The 18,300-nt window shown below is 39.5% G+C and overlaps 1 protein-coding gene across 13 annotated transcripts in view; it reads left to right on the top strand.

The window, feature by feature from the left end:
• psd3l (pleckstrin and Sec7 domain containing 3, like) overlaps positions 1-18,300 on the top strand; it is a 127,865-nt gene that overhangs the window by 64,688 nt on the left and 44,877 nt on the right. For 12 of the 13 annotated variants that reach the window (XM_034312732.2, XM_034312731.2, XM_034312733.2 and 9 more), the window contains 4 exons: positions 1,351-1,431; positions 2,898-3,010; positions 4,016-4,074; positions 10,970-11,059. In XM_034312732.2, the coding sequence (XP_034168623.2) occupies positions 1,351-1,431; positions 2,898-3,010; positions 4,016-4,074; positions 10,970-11,059 (343 nt within the window). The other variant, XM_053241458.1, reaches the window with a different exon arrangement.

The following is an 18,300-nucleotide window of genomic DNA, read 5'->3' as shown; positions in this document are numbered from 1 at the left end:
GGCTGAAACTGGAGACTCATTCCACGAATTAGTTCTAAGATCACATGGTATAGCATCTATAATCAGTCATTCCTCACTGGCCTCCCTTGTTTCTCTCTCTGTTGAAGTTAATAAGACAAAAACGCAGCTTGTCATGTTACCAATAAACCAGGAAGTATTAAAGCTTATCTGCCTTTGCTGCAGTGGAAAACTTGAAGGAATGGCTGGATGATGACAGCATATTGGAACACGTGCATTGTTATAAACCTGATATTTGCCTTGCAGCTGCTGCTATTGTCTAATCTGCTGTTATAAAAAATTAACCAACACCGTGTGACCAATCAGATTTGAGAATTGGACAGCAGTGTGGTATAAGTGATAGTAGTTTGTTCACTGCATTCCATACACATCCTCATGGTCAATTATTCAGTCTCTCAAACCTGTTTATCTCAAAGGTCTTTGAGCTCTGTCAGTGAAGGATCTTTCTACACTACATCCTCGTACTGACTTCTCCTTCATGTCTGAGTGGCCTTGCACTTTAGAAAAAGCGTTTCAGTCATGTTTATGAGAGAACGCCAAGCGGCTCTGTGCTCTCTGTTGCCAAGGAGACACATTTGTTTAATTTGTGAGCTTTTCAGTAGTCATGGGTGGGTAAGTTTATTTTTTATTTTAGTATTTTTATTATAATTTTTAAACCCTTACCTATCTCAGGATTGGATTCACCACCTTATGATTTAAAGGAATAAAATTATGGATCTGAGCACTGATTACAAATGTAAACAAAATGCACATGTAACATGATGAACCCACACTTGGTCTAAAATGCATTTTTTTTCCATCCGCCTGCTGGTGTGAGTCAGCTGCTCTATCTCCATCTCTCTCTCTGTCTCTCTCTCTCTCACTCACTCTCTCACTCACTCACTCACACACACACATCCTCTGTAGAGGTCTGGAGGACAAAGCCACCCTCCTGTATAGCCATCAGTCCCTTCCCTCCATGCTTGATGTCATGAGTTTGATTTGGTGCAGTGGAAGTCTGTGTAGGCGTTTATATAAATCTCTCTCTCTCTCACTCATTCTCACTCTCGCCTGTTGTCATGTCTCGTGCAAACTCTCTTTCCTCCCTCCAGTCCTCCTCCTTTTCTCTCCTTATATCCTGATTTCTCTCTTGTTGTCTTTAATAAGCAGTAAATCAAAGTCCATGACCCGATACAGTGTTCATGCAGCCAGCATCAACCTTCAAATAAACTACGGATTGTTTCTTATAAATGTCATTTTAGAGTGGTGGAAATAATAAAAAGCCACTGCTGAGTGGGTGCGGTGTGTTTACACCTGATCCTGATATAAATCTTTTTGTTTGTCTGCCTACAGCAATGACTTCAGCAAGATGGTTGCCGAAGAGTACCTCACTTTCTTTGAATTCACAGGGATGACATTGGACCAGTCGCTCAGGTATACACCACTACACAGCACAGTTCTATTGTTGAAAAAAAAAAAAACAGTAGAAATATAAAAATATATATATGAACAAAACAGAAATCGTATTGAAATCATGTGATGTTGTGCTTTCATTCTGTCTGTTTATTTATTTATTCCAGTTAATGACTAAAACCGCTTAACTAGAGCACAGTAAGGAATAAAACACTACAGGGCATGCTGTTATAGGAAAATAATTAATGACGTAGGTGGCGTGATGTGGTTTGCCACAAGACAGAGTTACTTTTAACATCCAAAGGTCGATTATTTTTCCTATAAAATCACATTCTGAATTGTTTTGCTTTCTACACCACGGTAATTTGCCAATGATTAAAATTTTATAATTTATAAATGAATGACATTTTGTCCCTGGTGGTCTAGCGGCTAAGGATCAAGCGCTCTCACTGCCGTGGCCCGGGTTCGATTCCCGGGCAGGGAACCAACCCACCCACTGCGAGTGTACTCTCAGTGCTGGTCCCAAGCCTGGATAAATTGGGAGGGTTGTGTCAGGAAGGGCATCCGGTGTAAAACCTGTGCCAAATCAAACATGCGGTCCAATGATCCGCCGTGGCGACCCCTACTGGGAGCAGCCAAAAGAACAACAACAATGAACAACATGCATTTTAACGTTTATAGTTACAGTTGATGTTGCGGAACATTCTCAAAACAAGTCCGTCCTTGTTATTACTTGCATTATAGCAGCTATAAACAGTCATTACTAAATACTGGAGGCATTATGTTTTACGGGTTGTCCATCCCTCTGTGTCTCCATCCAAGAGTCTCGGTAGCGAGGTATCTCAGGAACGAGTGGTTGAATGTTTGTTGGATTTATATGGAATTATCATTGTAGCCAGAAGATAAACATTTTGGATTTTGGAATTAATCCAAACAGGGTCAAGGTCATAGCAAGGTCAAATGTGTGAAATAGTTTTTCTTCAATAGCTTACTTCCTGTTTATGGTACAAGTATATTTTAAGGCTATTTCTGGCATACAAATTAGCAACAAGAAGGACTAGATTTGTTGGCGGTGGAGGCATCCCCGTCCACACCATTGGCATTGAGTTCTACTTATTTCTTTCCTCTTTTTTGAAATTAATAAGGCAAAAAAAAATCACCTTGTCATGTGACCAAGAAACCGAAGAGAGCCAAGTTGTTTGTCATGAAGACTCTTATGTGTCTGAAAACTTACTGACTATTACAAAGCACTGACACTGGAGACTCCTTCCACAAATGTTATATAAAAATCTTCTTCATCTTAGAGAAGTTTTTCTTTGCTAAACAACAGCAGATTCTTCTGACCAATCAGAATTCAGCAGTGCTATTGGTAGTCCAAAAATAATGCAAGGATCACAGAGTGTTAATGTTGTTAATGCTTTGTATCAGGATTGCACATTGTGGTTATTACAAATTTTGATCATTCTGTTGTTTTTTTCCCTGTTTAGATCCTTTCTCAAAGCTTTTGCACTAATGGGTGAAACCCAGGAACGAGAGCGGGTTTTAATCCACTTTTCTAATAGGTACTATCAATGTAACCCCACCATCCTCGCCTCACAAGGTACTACACTATTTAAAATCCTATTAAAATGATTTTTGTAAGTACAGTTTTGTCTAATGGATACACAATTCCCAGACCAGTTAAAAATCCATTCCATTGTCCATTAAAAGGGTCTTTTTTAGCTTGGTCTAAATTGTACCATCGTTAGTGATAACACTAATGATTAGTGACTAGAGGATTCATCTGTGCCTTGGAAGCCAGTCTTAAGATTAACAGCTGCTTTATTTACATTTTATATATATTATTTAGTGAGGACCAATTAGGGATTCTGAAATTCGATCTTCACTTGTGAATCCCGCATGGATTTAGTGAGCGTTTTTCAATTTCTCAGCCTTTTCCTTTACACACAACGGCTTCCTTCCCTCCCACTCAGCCTATAGATTAGCAGCAGATCAACTTAACTGTCCCTTGGGGTATTAGCCATTAACTGGGCATTATCAGGCTCACTCAGCTCAGGCTGATAAATGACAGCTGAAAGACGAGCAGAGGTTCAGGAGAAGGTCACACAGAGATAACCTTTCCAACAGTTTGCCCTTTAAACGAGTAAAAAAAAAAAAGAACAACAGTTTTGGAAAGAAGTATTTTTTTTCTCTGTAGAACATTTAATGAAATCAGCCTTTAATGTCAGCGTCTTTGCCTTCTGTATCGTTTGTCTATGTTTGATGCCTGAGTGTCATGTCTCCCCCGTAGCAACCGTCTTGGTAACAACAAGCCTGTGTGACCAGTAGATGGTAAAAGCTAAAACGGTCTCCTTGTTGCTAAGACTGTTGCCATGGAACTGGCGTTACACTTTGGCCCAGTGGAGAGATGGATGAGATCTACATGTTTAGAGTTTTTCATATCACCATTTAAAATGCAGCATTTTTTTTTTTAAAAAAAAGGGAGAAAATTACATTTAGAAGTACGTGCCCCAAGCTGTGAGTGTGGCAATTGTCTGGACTGTTCTCCTGCCACCCGACAAAGCAGTGGCTGAATAATTACTCATGAATAAATCTGTTTTTGCAGATGGAGTGCATTGCCTTACATGTGCTTTAATGCTGCTGAACAGTGACCTACATGGACAGGTATGTTCCTCACCACTGCATGCTAATATTCACTTCTAAGTGTCTTTACAGTAGGGATGCAATGAAAAGAACATATTTTACTTAAAGCTGAACAGAAATGGGGGAAAGAAAACCGCTCACTAACTCGGCTAACTAATGTAACTAGCTAATGCACTTCAGCTAGCTAATGTTATGAAGAGCAAGCCTGGTAGCCTAAGTGCATGAACACACACTTGTGAGATCTTTGGGGTTGCTGTTTAAACCAGGAAGACATAAACAGAACTAAATAAAATGTTCTGTGACGCCTGTGATTGATTAATACTAAGTACTCATTGTGGTATCAGTATTGTTATCGGTGACGATGAGTACCAAATAAACATGTACTTGGTCTGCTAAAATGGTATCGATGCTGCCATGCTTGTTTTTACATGCAGTTTCTTCTTTTTTTTCCCTGTTTGGTGATTCAGCAGTTCATAAAGGAACTCAACTCTATGAATCTACTTGGTTACTTTCAGATTTTTTGACACTTTAAAAAAAGAAACAGTGGCTAGACAGCTTTAAGCAAAACATTTAAGCAATTAAATTAAGCTTTAACTTTCTGCCTCACTTTATTCATTAAGCAGAAGCTTAATGAATCTGCCAAATGAATAAATATAATTGTAAAGTCATCTGTAATTCCTTTGTGTGAATGAAGGTGGACCTTAGAGTGACAAGTCCATTCAAAACCTCCAAAACCTCCAGACGCTCTGTCATGAATGGCTTGCGTTCTTAAAGTATATGGTTTAATATATAAAAAAACAAACAAACATACAGTGTCTTAGAAAGGTGATAGGCTACCAGAAGCCCAACACTATGAAAAACTTTTCAGACAAGACAATGCCACTTTTACAGTTTTGTCAGATTTTAACCGTGATTTCAAGCCTTGTTGATTTCTTATGGGTTTATGGGTCTCTTCATATTCAAGTAGATAGGAGCCTGGTATTATAGGACTGCCCAGGAGTGTTGCCACTCCTGCCACACCGAGTGGACAGACATTACACTAAGGAGCTGTGGTTTTTTATTTATTTATTTAAAGAAACCATTTAGTTCATGGTATTATTTATTCATAATATCCTTCAGCATTTTCACATTCTAACTGCCAGTTTTTGTGGAGATTACTTCCGCTGTTCATGTCCCATTCACTGCATGTCACCCAAATTATACATTTTATATAAATACATTGTTTAAATCGACCAAAAAATAGGATTTCGTAAGCTGTAACAGTTTCTTTCATTATAAGAAATAATCATTTTCTAATCAATCTTTTGGTTATTTTATCTGTATAATGAACTCACGGCTTCTCAGAATAGCTCTTCTTTTTGCCTCCATAGAGCTTGCTCATGTGTCTTTATACTCACGGGGTGGTGAATCTCGGTTTTGACGTTTTCTGGCTGCATCTCAATAGAACACATATGCGCCACGGAGACGCCAATATTTCACGCCCACATCTTGTTAGTTTGCTAGACAGTCGCTTTTGAAAGATTCATGGTAGAGGCCTTCACACAGGTGCTGAATGTGCTGTGTAAAGTTGTGTGAAATTGGCAAAGCCATGACTCCTTTGTCAAGAAAATTTCCCTCTTCACACACAGACAAAATTGGGCCGTTTTGTGTAAAATAGTTTTTTTTTTTCTTCCCCTAAAGGCCTAAGAAAGAAGTGCTCTTACTAGAGGCTACTGCTACTGCTGTCACTCACAAAGATTGAAACCAGTGTTGATAAGAAGCATTGCTTAATTACTTTTTCCTTTTGCCTTTGGACTGGGAATTTGATTCCCTGTAGTGCAGAGAGGACTTTCCACACTGTGTCCTTTCTCTTAGGACAGTATGTAGCTCTGACATTATGAAAAGCCACATCAGCCTGCAGCCAGATCTTAATCTACTTGGATATCACTGTACTGGCAGTATCTTCATTTTGGCAGATATTCATTAAGTAAGGAATAAAACACAATAGAGTTTGCTGTTGTTGCAAAATAATCAATGATGCAGGGGTGTTGAAGTTGATTTTCCGATAATAGCATTCGCTGTTGTGTTTCATTCCTCTTATACCACACCAATGAGCCAACTATTGCAATTTTTATTTATTATTAATTACAATATGGCCAAAGGTTTCAGGCTACATGACCATCACACCCACATGTGGGTCTTCCCCAAACTTTTTCCAAGAAAGTGGGAAGCACAGAATTGTCTATAATGTTTTTGTACACCTATCAGCCATAACATTAAAACCATCTGCGTAATATTGTGTAGGTCCCACTTGTGCCGCCAAAACAGCCGTGTCCCATCGATGCATGCACTCCACAAGACCTCTGAAGGTGGGCTGTGGTATCTGGCACCAAGACATTAGCCGCAGATCCTTTAAGATGCACGATGTGGCCTCCATGGATCGGACTTGTTTGTCCAGCACAGATGCTTGATCGGATTGAGATCTGGGGAATTTGGAGGCCAAGTCAACACCTTGAACTTTTTGTCATGTTCCTCAAAACAATTCCTGAACAATTTTTGTAGTGTGGCAGGGGGCATTGTCCTGCTGAAAGAGGCCACTGCCATTAGAGAATACCGCTGCCACGAAGAGTGTACTTGGTATGTGACAGTGTTTCGGTAGGTGGTATGTGCCATAGTAACATGAATGACACAACCCAAGGTTTCCCAGGAGAACATTGCCCAGAGCATCACACTGCCTCTGCCAGCTTGTCTTCTTCCCATAATGCATGCTGGTGCCATCACTTCCCCAAGTAAGCGATGCACATGCACTCCCACCGTCCACATGTAAAAGAAAATGTGATTCAACAGACCAGGCCACCTTCTTCCATTGCTCCATGGTCCAATTCTGATGCTCACATGCCCATTGTAGGCACTTTCGGCAGTGAGCAGGGGTCAGCATGGGCACTCTGACTGTGCCATACACAGCAAGCTGCGATGCACTGTGTGTTCTGACACCTTTCTAGCTCTTCTGTGGAATAAGACCAGACAGGCTAGCCTTCGCTCCTCATGCACATCAATGAGCTTTGGGCGCCTGTGACCCTGTTGGTTGTCCTTCCTTGGACCACTTTTGGTAGGTACTAACCACTGCATACCAGGAACACCCCCACAAAACCCCACAAAACACTGCTGTCAGAGCTGCTGTTATAGAAAATGAATCAGACTAGATCTGAGTCGAGAATTCATCAGTGATGGGTTATAAAAATGAATAATAATTAAAAGACCAGAAATAAATGGCATGCTTGTTTTTCCCCACACAGTGTTATAGTTGTTAATGAAGTCATTTGACCTTTTTAGCATCATTTTTATGAGTGCAGCATCAGAGGCATTTCTACACGCGGAGAGCACAGAGACTTACAAGTGGATAAGAATCAAAGCATTTACACCAGCAAAGAGATTTTATAAATCAGTGATCAGTGCCCAGCTACTGTCAGAACACAGCACCCAAGCCATATTAATTGATGCTGTGGAAGATGCGCGTCCATTCACTGAGCTAACTTTAGTGCCTCCTTTTATTCCTTTTGGGTTAAAACAGAATCTGAGGTTCTGGAGGAATCTCTCTTACTCGTATGCATCAGAAACAGGCCCCGTGTCACTCTGATATCGTGTGCCAGTCTGAACATTTGTCAGTGCTGTCCACCTACAAACTCGGCTGGTGCTGGCAGAAACTGTAAAGTCACTGGAACAAACACCTTCTGCTCATTATTTTAGTATTCACAGCGACCCGCTCTCTCTAGCCTTTGTCTCTGATGTTATCAGAAAACATGTAAAAGCACTCAGAATGGGATCCTCCACTCCGACTCATTGGGTTTTATTAATAGTAGTAACTATTCGGGACAGCACAGAATTTTAATCTATGCCTGTGTACTGGTTGGAGAGGACGAAGCTTAAACTGAGCTTTTACTGTCCTCTTCCTTGTCTAGGACTAACTGGATTAACTACTCTCCTCAATTTGAGAACTTAATTATCTTGAATACTGTAAGAACCTCACACTGTGTAGTGTATTTATAGTGCATTTGTGATCAGTCGGGTCCAAATTATTTAGACAGTGACACAATTTTTGTAGTTTTGCCTCTGTATACCACCACAATGGATTTGAAATAAAGCAATCAAGATGTGATTGTAGACTTTCAGCTTTAATTCAAGGGGTTTAACAAAAATATTGCATTAATCGTTTAGGAATCACAGCCATTTTTTTCCCATAGTACCTCCATTTCATCGTCTCAAAAGTAATTGGACAGTTGACTGATAAGCAGTTTCATGGCCAGATATGGCTCTTTTCCTCATTATTTCCTGACAAATTAAGGAGAGAAAAGGTCTGGAGTTGATTCCAAGTGTTGAATTTACATTTGGTAGCTGTTCATGGGAACTCTATGTATGCAGTCCAGAGAGGTGTCGATGCAAGTGAAGGAGGCCATCATTAGGCTGAAAAAACAAAACAGACCTATCAGAGACAGTAAAAACTTTAGGAGTGGCCAAATCAACAATTTGGTACATTCTTAAAAAGAAGGAATGCACTGGCGAGCTCAGCAACACCAAAAGGTCTGGAAGACTATGGAAGACAACTAAAGTGGATCATCGCAGAATTCTTTCCTTGGTGAAGAAAAACCCCTTCACAACATCTAGTCAAGTCAAGAACACCCTTGAGGAAGTAAGCATATCAATGTCAAAGTCTGCAATCAAGAAACACCTTCATGAATGTAAATACAGAGAGTTTACCTCAAGATTCATGCCAATAGTAGCACTCAATAACAGAAAGGCCAGAACATTAGACTTTGCTAGAAAACTACTATAAAAAAAAAAAAAACCTGCCCAGTTCTGGAACAAGATTCTTTGGACAGATGAAACCAAGATTAACTTGTACCAGAATGATGGGAAAAGAAGAGTATGGAGAATGAAAGGAAGGGCTCGTGATCCAAAGCATACCACATCTGTCAAACATGGTGGAGGAGGTGTTATGGCATGTATGGCTGCCAATGGAACTGGGTCACTGGTGTTTTTTGATGATGTGCCTGCTGATAGAAGTAGCAGAATGAATTCTGAAGTGTATAGCGCTATACTTTCTGCTCAGATTCAGTCAAATGCTACAAAACTGATAGGATGGCGCTTCACAGTACAGATGGATAATGACCCAAATCATCCTGCGAAAGCAACCGAAGAGCTTTTTAAGGTGAAGAAATGGAATGTTCTTATATGGCCAAGTCAGTCTCCTGACCTCAACCTGATTGAGCATGCTTTTCACTTACTGAAGACAAAAAGGCAGAAAGACCCACAAACAAGCAGCAACTGAAGGCGGCTGCAGTAAAGCCTGGCAAAGCATCTCAAAGGAGGAAACTCAGCATTTGATGATGTCTGTGGGTTCCAGACTTCAGGCAGTCATTGACTGCAAAGGCTTTGCATCCAAATATTAAAAATAATCCTAATATTTATGACTGTTAGTTTGCCCATTTAATTTTGAGCCTGTGAAAATGGAGGGATTCTGGAGGGATATATATAAACTGTAATTCCTAAATGGTTAATGCAGTATTTTTGAATTCAAGCTGAAAGTCTACACTTCAATCACATCTTGATTGCTTCATCAAATCCACTGTGGTGGTGTACAGAGGCAAAATTACAAAAATTGTCACTGTCCAAATACTTATAACAAAAAAAAAATCTATATTGGAATGATATTGATATGGTGGATGCATTTTCTGTATCAAAATCTGTAATGCAGTTACTTCATTGTCAGAACATGTAATATTAACAATTTCTATCCAGCTTTCTCTTAAAAAAAAGAAAAACAAAAAAGGCAAAAAAAATCCACAAACAAATTCACTGTCCTATGTTTTTTATATGAAAAGTGCAATGCCTCTACACAAATTTCAGCTCAGCAATGACAAACATTTTGTATTTCAAAGGAGGATGTGTAGCATTTTTTTTTTTTTTTGGTTCAAAAGAAAGAGACCTCTCCGTAATAAAAAGGATTGCCTGCAGACACAAAATGTTCCCAGATGAAAGCAACCGCCTTGCAGCCTTGCAGTTCAGGGACATCTTTTATGATGAACAGAGCTGGTAGGCACACACGGTTTCATTGGTGATCATATAGCACTGTCACATAATCCAACATTATGGTAATTGATTAGTCCCTTGTTGTAACGGATAGCCTGTGCAGTTAGCTGAGCTAAAAAGCTTTCCTCATGTTCCAACAAGCCGGCATGCAACATGCTGTACATGATCCTGGCTATGTTATATAATTACTCACTTACTCATTGGTAGGTCTGTCATGATTCTGAAACTTTGGCTGATGAAGTTCGTAGAAACAGTGATTTGTGATTTAATAATCTTTTCCATAGACTTTGTCATTTTATGATGTGAACATAAAGGAATAAATAAGGAATAAATCCCAGAAGTGTATGTGTCCAGAAATTTTTTATTCCTCTTGTGCCACAGCTATTTGTCCAGCGATTGCAATTTTTCTTTTATTAATGAACGACACATCATAGAATTTAACTGTTTAGGGTTGCATTTAATGTTATTTATCAAAATATGTTAAATGAATGAACCTAATCAGTCCAAACAATTGATATGTGATAAAGTAATAATTGTAACAGGTGTAGTCGTTGTTTTTCATTCTGCTCTGGCAAGTTGTTCTGGTTAGCTTGCATTGAAATATTGATGCTATGTTAATATACAACTGCTCTGAGCCCAAGAGCAATTGTTTGACATCCACTGCAGTGTTGGTATTTGAAAGGTGAAAATGAGACACAATATTGGCAGTCAAACCTTAAACACAGCAGTTCATTAATTAAGTTCCCTCAGCTATCGATAGCTATGGATAGCACGCGGGTTAAATAAAGCCGAGCTGGGTGATATGTCGCACTACGTTATCAGGGTAATATATGTGTACTCCTACTTGCAGAATATTGGGAAGAAGATGACGTGCCAGGAATTCATCAACAACCTGGACGGCCTGAACGAAGGACAAGATTTTCCCAGAGATCTACTCAAGGTAAGGGCAGCCTACTTAACCACCTGAGCAAATCCACAGGCGTGTGGGTGACACTGCGTGTAAAATGACCTGGGTCTTGATGGTATGTCTGAATAAGGATGGACGTTGCTCTAATCTCCTCGCATCGCTGTTTGAAATGAGAGCTCATGGAACTGGTAATCCAAACCGCTATTTTGGTCTACCTGATCTCTGTGGCTTTACAGTAGGACCCTCCTTGGCTATTCATTCAGCATCCACCTGATATTTGTACACCCGATATATCTCATGACTTATAACCTAAGCACAAAACCATCCTTGGCCTAGATTAATTAGACCTGCTTAGAGGCTGTCATTGTGGACAAAAGTGGAGGTCTCGGGGCAGTGGCTTGAAATGACTCGTCAGATTACTGATGAGGGGTCGGATCGATTACAACGCATATTTACGCAGCTGTGCCCTATGTGTTCGTGCGTGTGTGTGCGTTATGAAAAAAGGAATAGTAAAAAGCAAAAATCGCTAGTACTATGCCTAAGAATGTGGTGTGAGTGGCTGAACACTGTGTATTACTGTATAGTGGTTAATTACCTTCAGTTTAGGTTATTGTTCCTTTCCTGCTTGATTGAGATTGCTTTTCTGAATACTCAACATTTCTTCCAGGTGCTAACAGGTAAGAAATACACTTATCCTCCCTGCCCAGATGAAAAACATGACTTATTCCTTTATTTCTTTTGTACCAGTGGACGTCTGCGTATGTGCAGCCCTCCTGCCAGAAAATCCTTTCACATGGTCACTCTGACACGTCCAGTGCTGGCACATTAGCCGCAGCAAAAGCTTAGTCGTGCACTGGCAGACCGGAACGCAGCCGTATTGGGCATAAGCTCTGCAACCCGAGGAAAGCGGAAATGAATTTGCTCTGCCAAGAACCACTTCTCAGCAGACTTAAATAATCCCCCCTGCGTCTCTCACCTCCTCCCCCCTTGCCCCCCTCACTTTTAATAAAACGAACACACCTTATCCCTGCGGCAAATTCAGCTCCTGGACTACAGCAGGGCGATAACTTGGCCTCGATCCGGACATGGCCAAGTGGAAGGTATGATGCAGCCATCCGACTAAGTGGAATGCCATCGCTGTGCTTGTCATGGTGCATCTACACTGCCAGCTTGGCTTGACATGTTGCTTTTATAAGCTTTTCATTACTTGCTCTCTGGAGGTCTCTCTGGACACAGTTGCCTCATAGGCTTACAGTTTTAATTAGAGCAGAGTGCTGCTTTTAGTATTCTTTTAATTAAATAAGATGTCAAAATGTCTCTGTTTAAGTCAAAGATTCTCCCACTTCAGAATTTAATGGCCTGTGTAAATCCATTCAAGTCTAGTGCGATCAATATTTGCATCTTCAACAAGCCTAGCGGTGTTGTGTTTATTAGTAGCCAACAGAATGATAAAGACGAGATCAGTCTTTACTTTGCACCATAATGAACGCTTGTTGAGTACGAACTTGGACTCGTTTACGCTAGCTCAAGATTACATTATTTGGACCTTCAGTAACCATGACCCATTTTCTACAGAGAAATCTGTGCGTATCCAGCGTAGACTCATAATATTTTGAAGGATGACTTTTTCCTTTCAAGCTTCATGATTGGTGATTGCAGAGACTTTGTTAAATTGGTGTGTGATTAGTTCAAACTACAAATTTGTTGAAATTTGGAAGCACTGTTTGAAGTAGCACCAGAGTGAAGCCATTTCTAAAGTATTGCATCAATTCTGTTTCCCTTATTCTTGATCAGTTTTATTTTGATTCCTCTCATCACAGCAAACTGATTACAAAAACACACACTATAGTGATTTACATTTTTGTACTTCTACTTTAAATGGCACTCCAGAGACTGTGCTTGATATAGATTAATGAGGTTTTTTCCATTTAGCTGTTGTTGTTTTAAGTAAGCACTTTGATGTCCATATATTAATCCTTCTCTCAGGCCTAGAAAATATAGAGTGGTGCATAATGCTGAAACCTTGTAATGCACTTCTTATTTGTCCAGTCACTCCTGCTGCGATAATATCTGCAAGCATGACCACGGGATTTTCATTATTGCTAGCACCAATTTATCTCGCCAGACTTGTTTGAGACACTCAGAGCTTAATATACAGTCATATGAGGCCAGAAATATCACTGATGTATTCTTTTTTCCAGTATCTCTAGCATGTGTTAAGCTCAGTTAGCACATCTATAACTGCGTGTCTCTTAGCTGAAATTGTAGGTTGTAATTCAACTATGATTAGGTGATCTCTGCTTGCCATGACAACTTTGTGTTAATTATTGAAGTGTGTTTTCACTTCATGCGTCAGTGACAGACCCTCAGAGCAGCCGGTCTGCTGTAAAAATGGCATATTTATAACATGTCACAGGACCTTCCTTTCTTCTGTTTAATGTGACCTCACACTGTGTAATCACTGCCATTTTGAGACCTACATAGGAGATTTTCTGTATCCGTTATTTTGTCTGTGCATAGCATTTTCCTTTAGCTGTGTTATGGGAAAACTGGGATGTGTAGCTCTGCTACAGGTACTGCTAAATGTTAGTTAGTTAGCTGATATTACAAGCCCTCCATATAATATATAATAATACACCATCCTGTGTAAACTCTAAAGCCTGTTGTCAATAGTCAAACCGGCCATCTGTCACAGAGATCATATTTTTTCCCCATTACGATGTTTGTTTTGAACGTTAGCTGACCTGCATCTGCACGATTTTATGCTTTGCGCTGCTGCCACATGATTAGCTGATTGGGTAGGTGCATGAATTGACACATTTACAAGAAAACACCCATTTGGGAAGTTTTCTGCCAGTTTAAGCAGAATCAGCATAAAGATCACCATGCATCTTATTGACTTTTTAAGATGTACCATTTATTCTCTTTCCAAATATGGTGACCGTAGCAGAATTCTTTCCCTGAAATGCTAGGAATAAAAGCAAAAAATAATAAGTCTGTAAGACAATTATGCTCTCTAATGTTGCAGCTGAAATGGTTATATCTTCGGATTTATCTTTATGAAATAGGCCAAAGACTTTTATGTTCTTCCTTTTTTTTTTTTTTTTTTTTGACCTTTGATTTTCTGTTTGACGAGAATCCTGCCTAAGTGAGTCATTGAAAATGGCAGCTTTTAAGTTGGACTCTTGGTCCATTTTAACCCTCTTTTATCTCTGGATGTGCTTCACTTCCTCTTCACTCTGGATCCCAACTCAAGTGTGTGTGTGTGTGTGTGTGTGTGTGTGCGCTCTTAAACTAATTAGCCTGGCTGTGCTCCATTTAAGTATTTAAGCATAGTCAGGGAGTCAGGCTTTTCTGATCCTCCCTAACCAGTTTGTAGCATGACACAGCAGACTTGTGTGGTGTGAAACTGAGCCACAATGTGAAGCAAACGCAGGAGGATGGTAATGTGTTGTGACTGCGTGTCCTCTGTGAGAGTTAGAGCCTAAGCAGCTGTTAGCCTGCCACTCCTTTCATTTTAACATCCCTCGAGTTTCTCTTCATGGAAACAGACACCGAGCCAATGCAGTTTCTCACCAGTAGTAGAGCTTGGGGATCCACAGTTTGTTTTACTATAGCAGAAATTTTGTGAATATTTGTACTGTTTTTACTATTATAAATTATTTAAAAATATCTGGGGATCTGCGCAATAAAACACAATTGTTGAAACTATGGGATCGCAGCAGATGCATCATATGGTTGGGCTTAAAAGTGCTTGGATCCCTTGTTTGTGTTTACTCCTTACATTTTGAATGTACAGAAGTGCAAACATGGCAGATCAATCCACGTACTAAAGAAATTCAGTCTCCTTCAAACAAGCAAAATGATGCCTAAAGAAATAAAACAAGTAAATCAGGGAGCCGCTTTTCCAAGATAGAGAATCCCGCAGGCCATGAAGGGGGTTAAATTAAGCATAGCATAGTAGCTACATTTCTTCTGGGAAGCTAATGTGATTGTTAATGTTCTACACAGGTAAACAGTTTGAAACAAAGCAACAAATCAGTGCGTTATTTGGCGTGCCAGTATTTTCTATGTTTATAGCTAACTTTGTGGTAGCTATAAACGAGAATGAGACTAACAGTGTTAGATAGGATGAATTTGCTCTGTTGTGTTGTGAGCCATTTTTACATCAACAAATGAGTACATTACTTGGTGCGTCAGTATTTCAAATGTTGCCATACTAGCTGACTAGGATAAAATGATGCAAAGTTAGCTAGCTACTGAGCATATTTGGAACTTCACGTTGTAACAACTAGAATTGTACCAAATTCTACATAACACACTTTTAAGTCAATATAGAAAGCAGTATCAGTGGTAAGAAAAGCGGCTATGCTGCTCTTCTAGTAACTGTGAAATAATAAACTAAATCCTGAGGACAATTTAAAACCAGAACTGACTATTTTTACCTTGTTAGCTTATGTCCTTGTGCATGATTCATCAGAGACAGGAAAAAGACAAAGACAGAATTGTACTTTGTCTGAAATGTTTGTCTGTAATGTTTGCCTGAAATGCAGCAAATTTTCTTTTCTTTTTTCAAATGTCATTTAGAGTCGTGCACAAGACCAAAAATACATCATTTACCATTGTGCCACTTGTGATGCTTGGGGGAGGTGGGTGAGCACAAACCTTAGCCTCATCATTTGATCATGTGTCCATTCCCGACTGCACATATAGGAACAAATGAATATGGCCTCACTCCTGGGACGAAATTTTCATCCTTTGCCTCCATCTCCGTGCCTCCATGAGTGCTGTATGCCCCCTTTTCCCAATCAGATTCCAATGGATAAAACCCCAAGTCCTATCTGTCATTCCCCTTGAAATATGTCACGTTTCAAATTTTGAAAAAATGCATTTGAATTTCACAATTTGTCTTAAAGCATGTAGGTCTTTAGCTGCAAACAAAAACTCAGTCTTTCAGAAACGTTACCGACATTGTCTCATTCTCTGCCTACTGCAGTGAAGGCAATGTCTTTAAATGACTTTCTATTCTGATATCACAAGCCATGCGAACAACAGCAAGTCACTAGTCTGAGACCTTCAAGCAAAGCTTGTATTACCTCTTGTACCTTTTAAAGAAAGCCTGTATTGAACTCTGATATTTTAGGTTTTTTCTTTCTTTTATTCTTTCTTTTTATTAAACTGAATATGTCTTCCTTAGTTATATTCAAACACACAGTGTGACTTGAAGAAGCCAGTTCAAAAGGCTCAGTATGCAGTCTCGTTAGCTTTTTGTATTTTTCCTCCAGACAAAGTGCGACTATGACATTAGTAGGCTTTCCAGGGCACAGAAAAGCAAGAAAAGAGACAGGGCCGTGCTTTTCTGCGAGAAATGTCCTGCAGTTACGTTAGTCTGTCTGTGCGTCCAGATGTATAAAAATGCACAATGTCATATGTGAGGAATTTAATAATGACAGATTTTGCTGTGCTTTAGTACGTTTGGTTTAATAAGTACAGTGACAGGTCAAGAACTTCAGTTAATGTTCAAACATCAGAATGGGGGGAAAAGTGGCTTTGAATGTGGCATGGTTGTTGGTGCCAGATGGGCTGGTTTGAGTATTTCAGAAATTGCTGATCTCCTGGGATTCTCACACGCAGCAGTCTCTAGAGTTTATACAGAATGGTGCAAAATAACAGAAAACATACAGTTTGTGGTGGTTCTGCAAGCAGGAAGTCTATGGTAACTCAAATAACCACAGTTTACAATTGTGGTGAGCAGAAAAGCACCTTAAAGTGCGCAACATGTCAGACCTTGAGGTGAATGGGCTACAACAGCAGAGGACCGCATCAGGTTCCGCTCTAGTCAGCCAAGGACTATCTGAGGATACAGTGGGTACAGGTTCACAGAAACCGTGGAGTTGATGACCAGAAAAAGAGCAGGCATGTTTTTCCAGTCTTTAGCTGTGAACCTGTGATCACTGTACACCACGAAAAAAAGGTTTGTCATCTATCAGATTTAAGAGAGCCTATTATGTTTAGTTTACTTAAAACTATTTAGTTTCTCATCAAAATGTGATATCATTGCTTATACTAAGTTTTATTGAAACTTTAAGTTTCTGATCACTAGTTTGAATTATGTAGCATGAGTGTGATCAATTCCAGTAGTATTAATGTGATCCAATTACCTTATAAAATCTCATGAAGATGTTGGCACTGCGTATCGGCTAATGCTGCTGCCTCACAACGCCAGCGACCCAGGTCCGATCCTGAGCTTGAGTGAGCGCAGGGTTTAATTATATTCAGGGCTGTGAAATTACATGATCAAATCATGTTTGATTAACAAAAACAAATTGTGTTAGTGTATCTCAATTCATTCACGTGGAACTCATGTACGCATTTGAATTAAGTAAATATTTTTGATTAAACATCTTTGATTAAATCTTATTCGCTTATTTTTATTTATTTATTTATTTATTTTAAAGCAGCCACATTCCAACCACTTTCCCATAGGTGAACTGTACGCTGGCATGTATACTCCCTTATACACTGAGAGTATGTCAATCCTGCTGCTTCTGTTATCATAGAAAATGATTAACTTTGCTTTTAATTGACTGCATTATTATTAGTGCAAAGGCAGCCCCATGTTTCAGCCTTGGTATGCAAATGCAGACGTGGATTTAACACGTCCTGGTCCTTAGGGATCTGTGCGTGACATGATGCATGTGACCTGTACTGCATTTTGTCTTTGCACCTGTCTGCAGTTTGTGGTGATAATCGAATGTCCCGTGTTGGGATTAATATCGTACCTGTGCCAGAGCGTAAATGCTGATTCGGCTGCAGAGCTCATTAAGCTTCTAATATCTCAGCACGTTGCCTTGGTGGCTGTAGTGTAAACGTTTCATTTTAGCTAAGGCATTAACATACCATAGCAGTTTTTAACACCGCTGAAGAATGATCCAGTCGAGATTGACTACAGGAATCAGCAAGTGTAGGAAATCTTTTGATATGTAGAATAGCACAACTAAGTATACCTTAACTTTTAAATCTTAACATGATTCTTAATTGAAAACTTCACCATAGAATTACCTCTATATACAGTTGAGTGCAAAGGTTTGCATACCCTTGGGATAAAATGAAGAATTTATTGACAAAATGGTGAAATAGTGCATGTTAAGGTAATTAAAAATAAAATCAAATTGATCAGTTAAGTTAGCAAAAGTTGCCTTTAATTGTCTCTAACCATTTTCACACCCCATGAGCAGCTTTTGGATTTTGTAATGTACGGCCCACATTCTTCT

This window comes from Pangasianodon hypophthalmus, chromosome 17 (genome assembly GCF_027358585.1).
Source record: "Pangasianodon hypophthalmus isolate fPanHyp1 chromosome 17, fPanHyp1.pri, whole genome shotgun sequence".
In the NCBI taxonomy this organism is placed as follows: domain Eukaryota; kingdom Metazoa; phylum Chordata; class Actinopteri; order Siluriformes; family Pangasiidae; genus Pangasianodon; species Pangasianodon hypophthalmus.
Note: the sequence above shows the minus strand (reverse complement) of the source record. Positions and strands in the feature narration are given on the sequence as shown.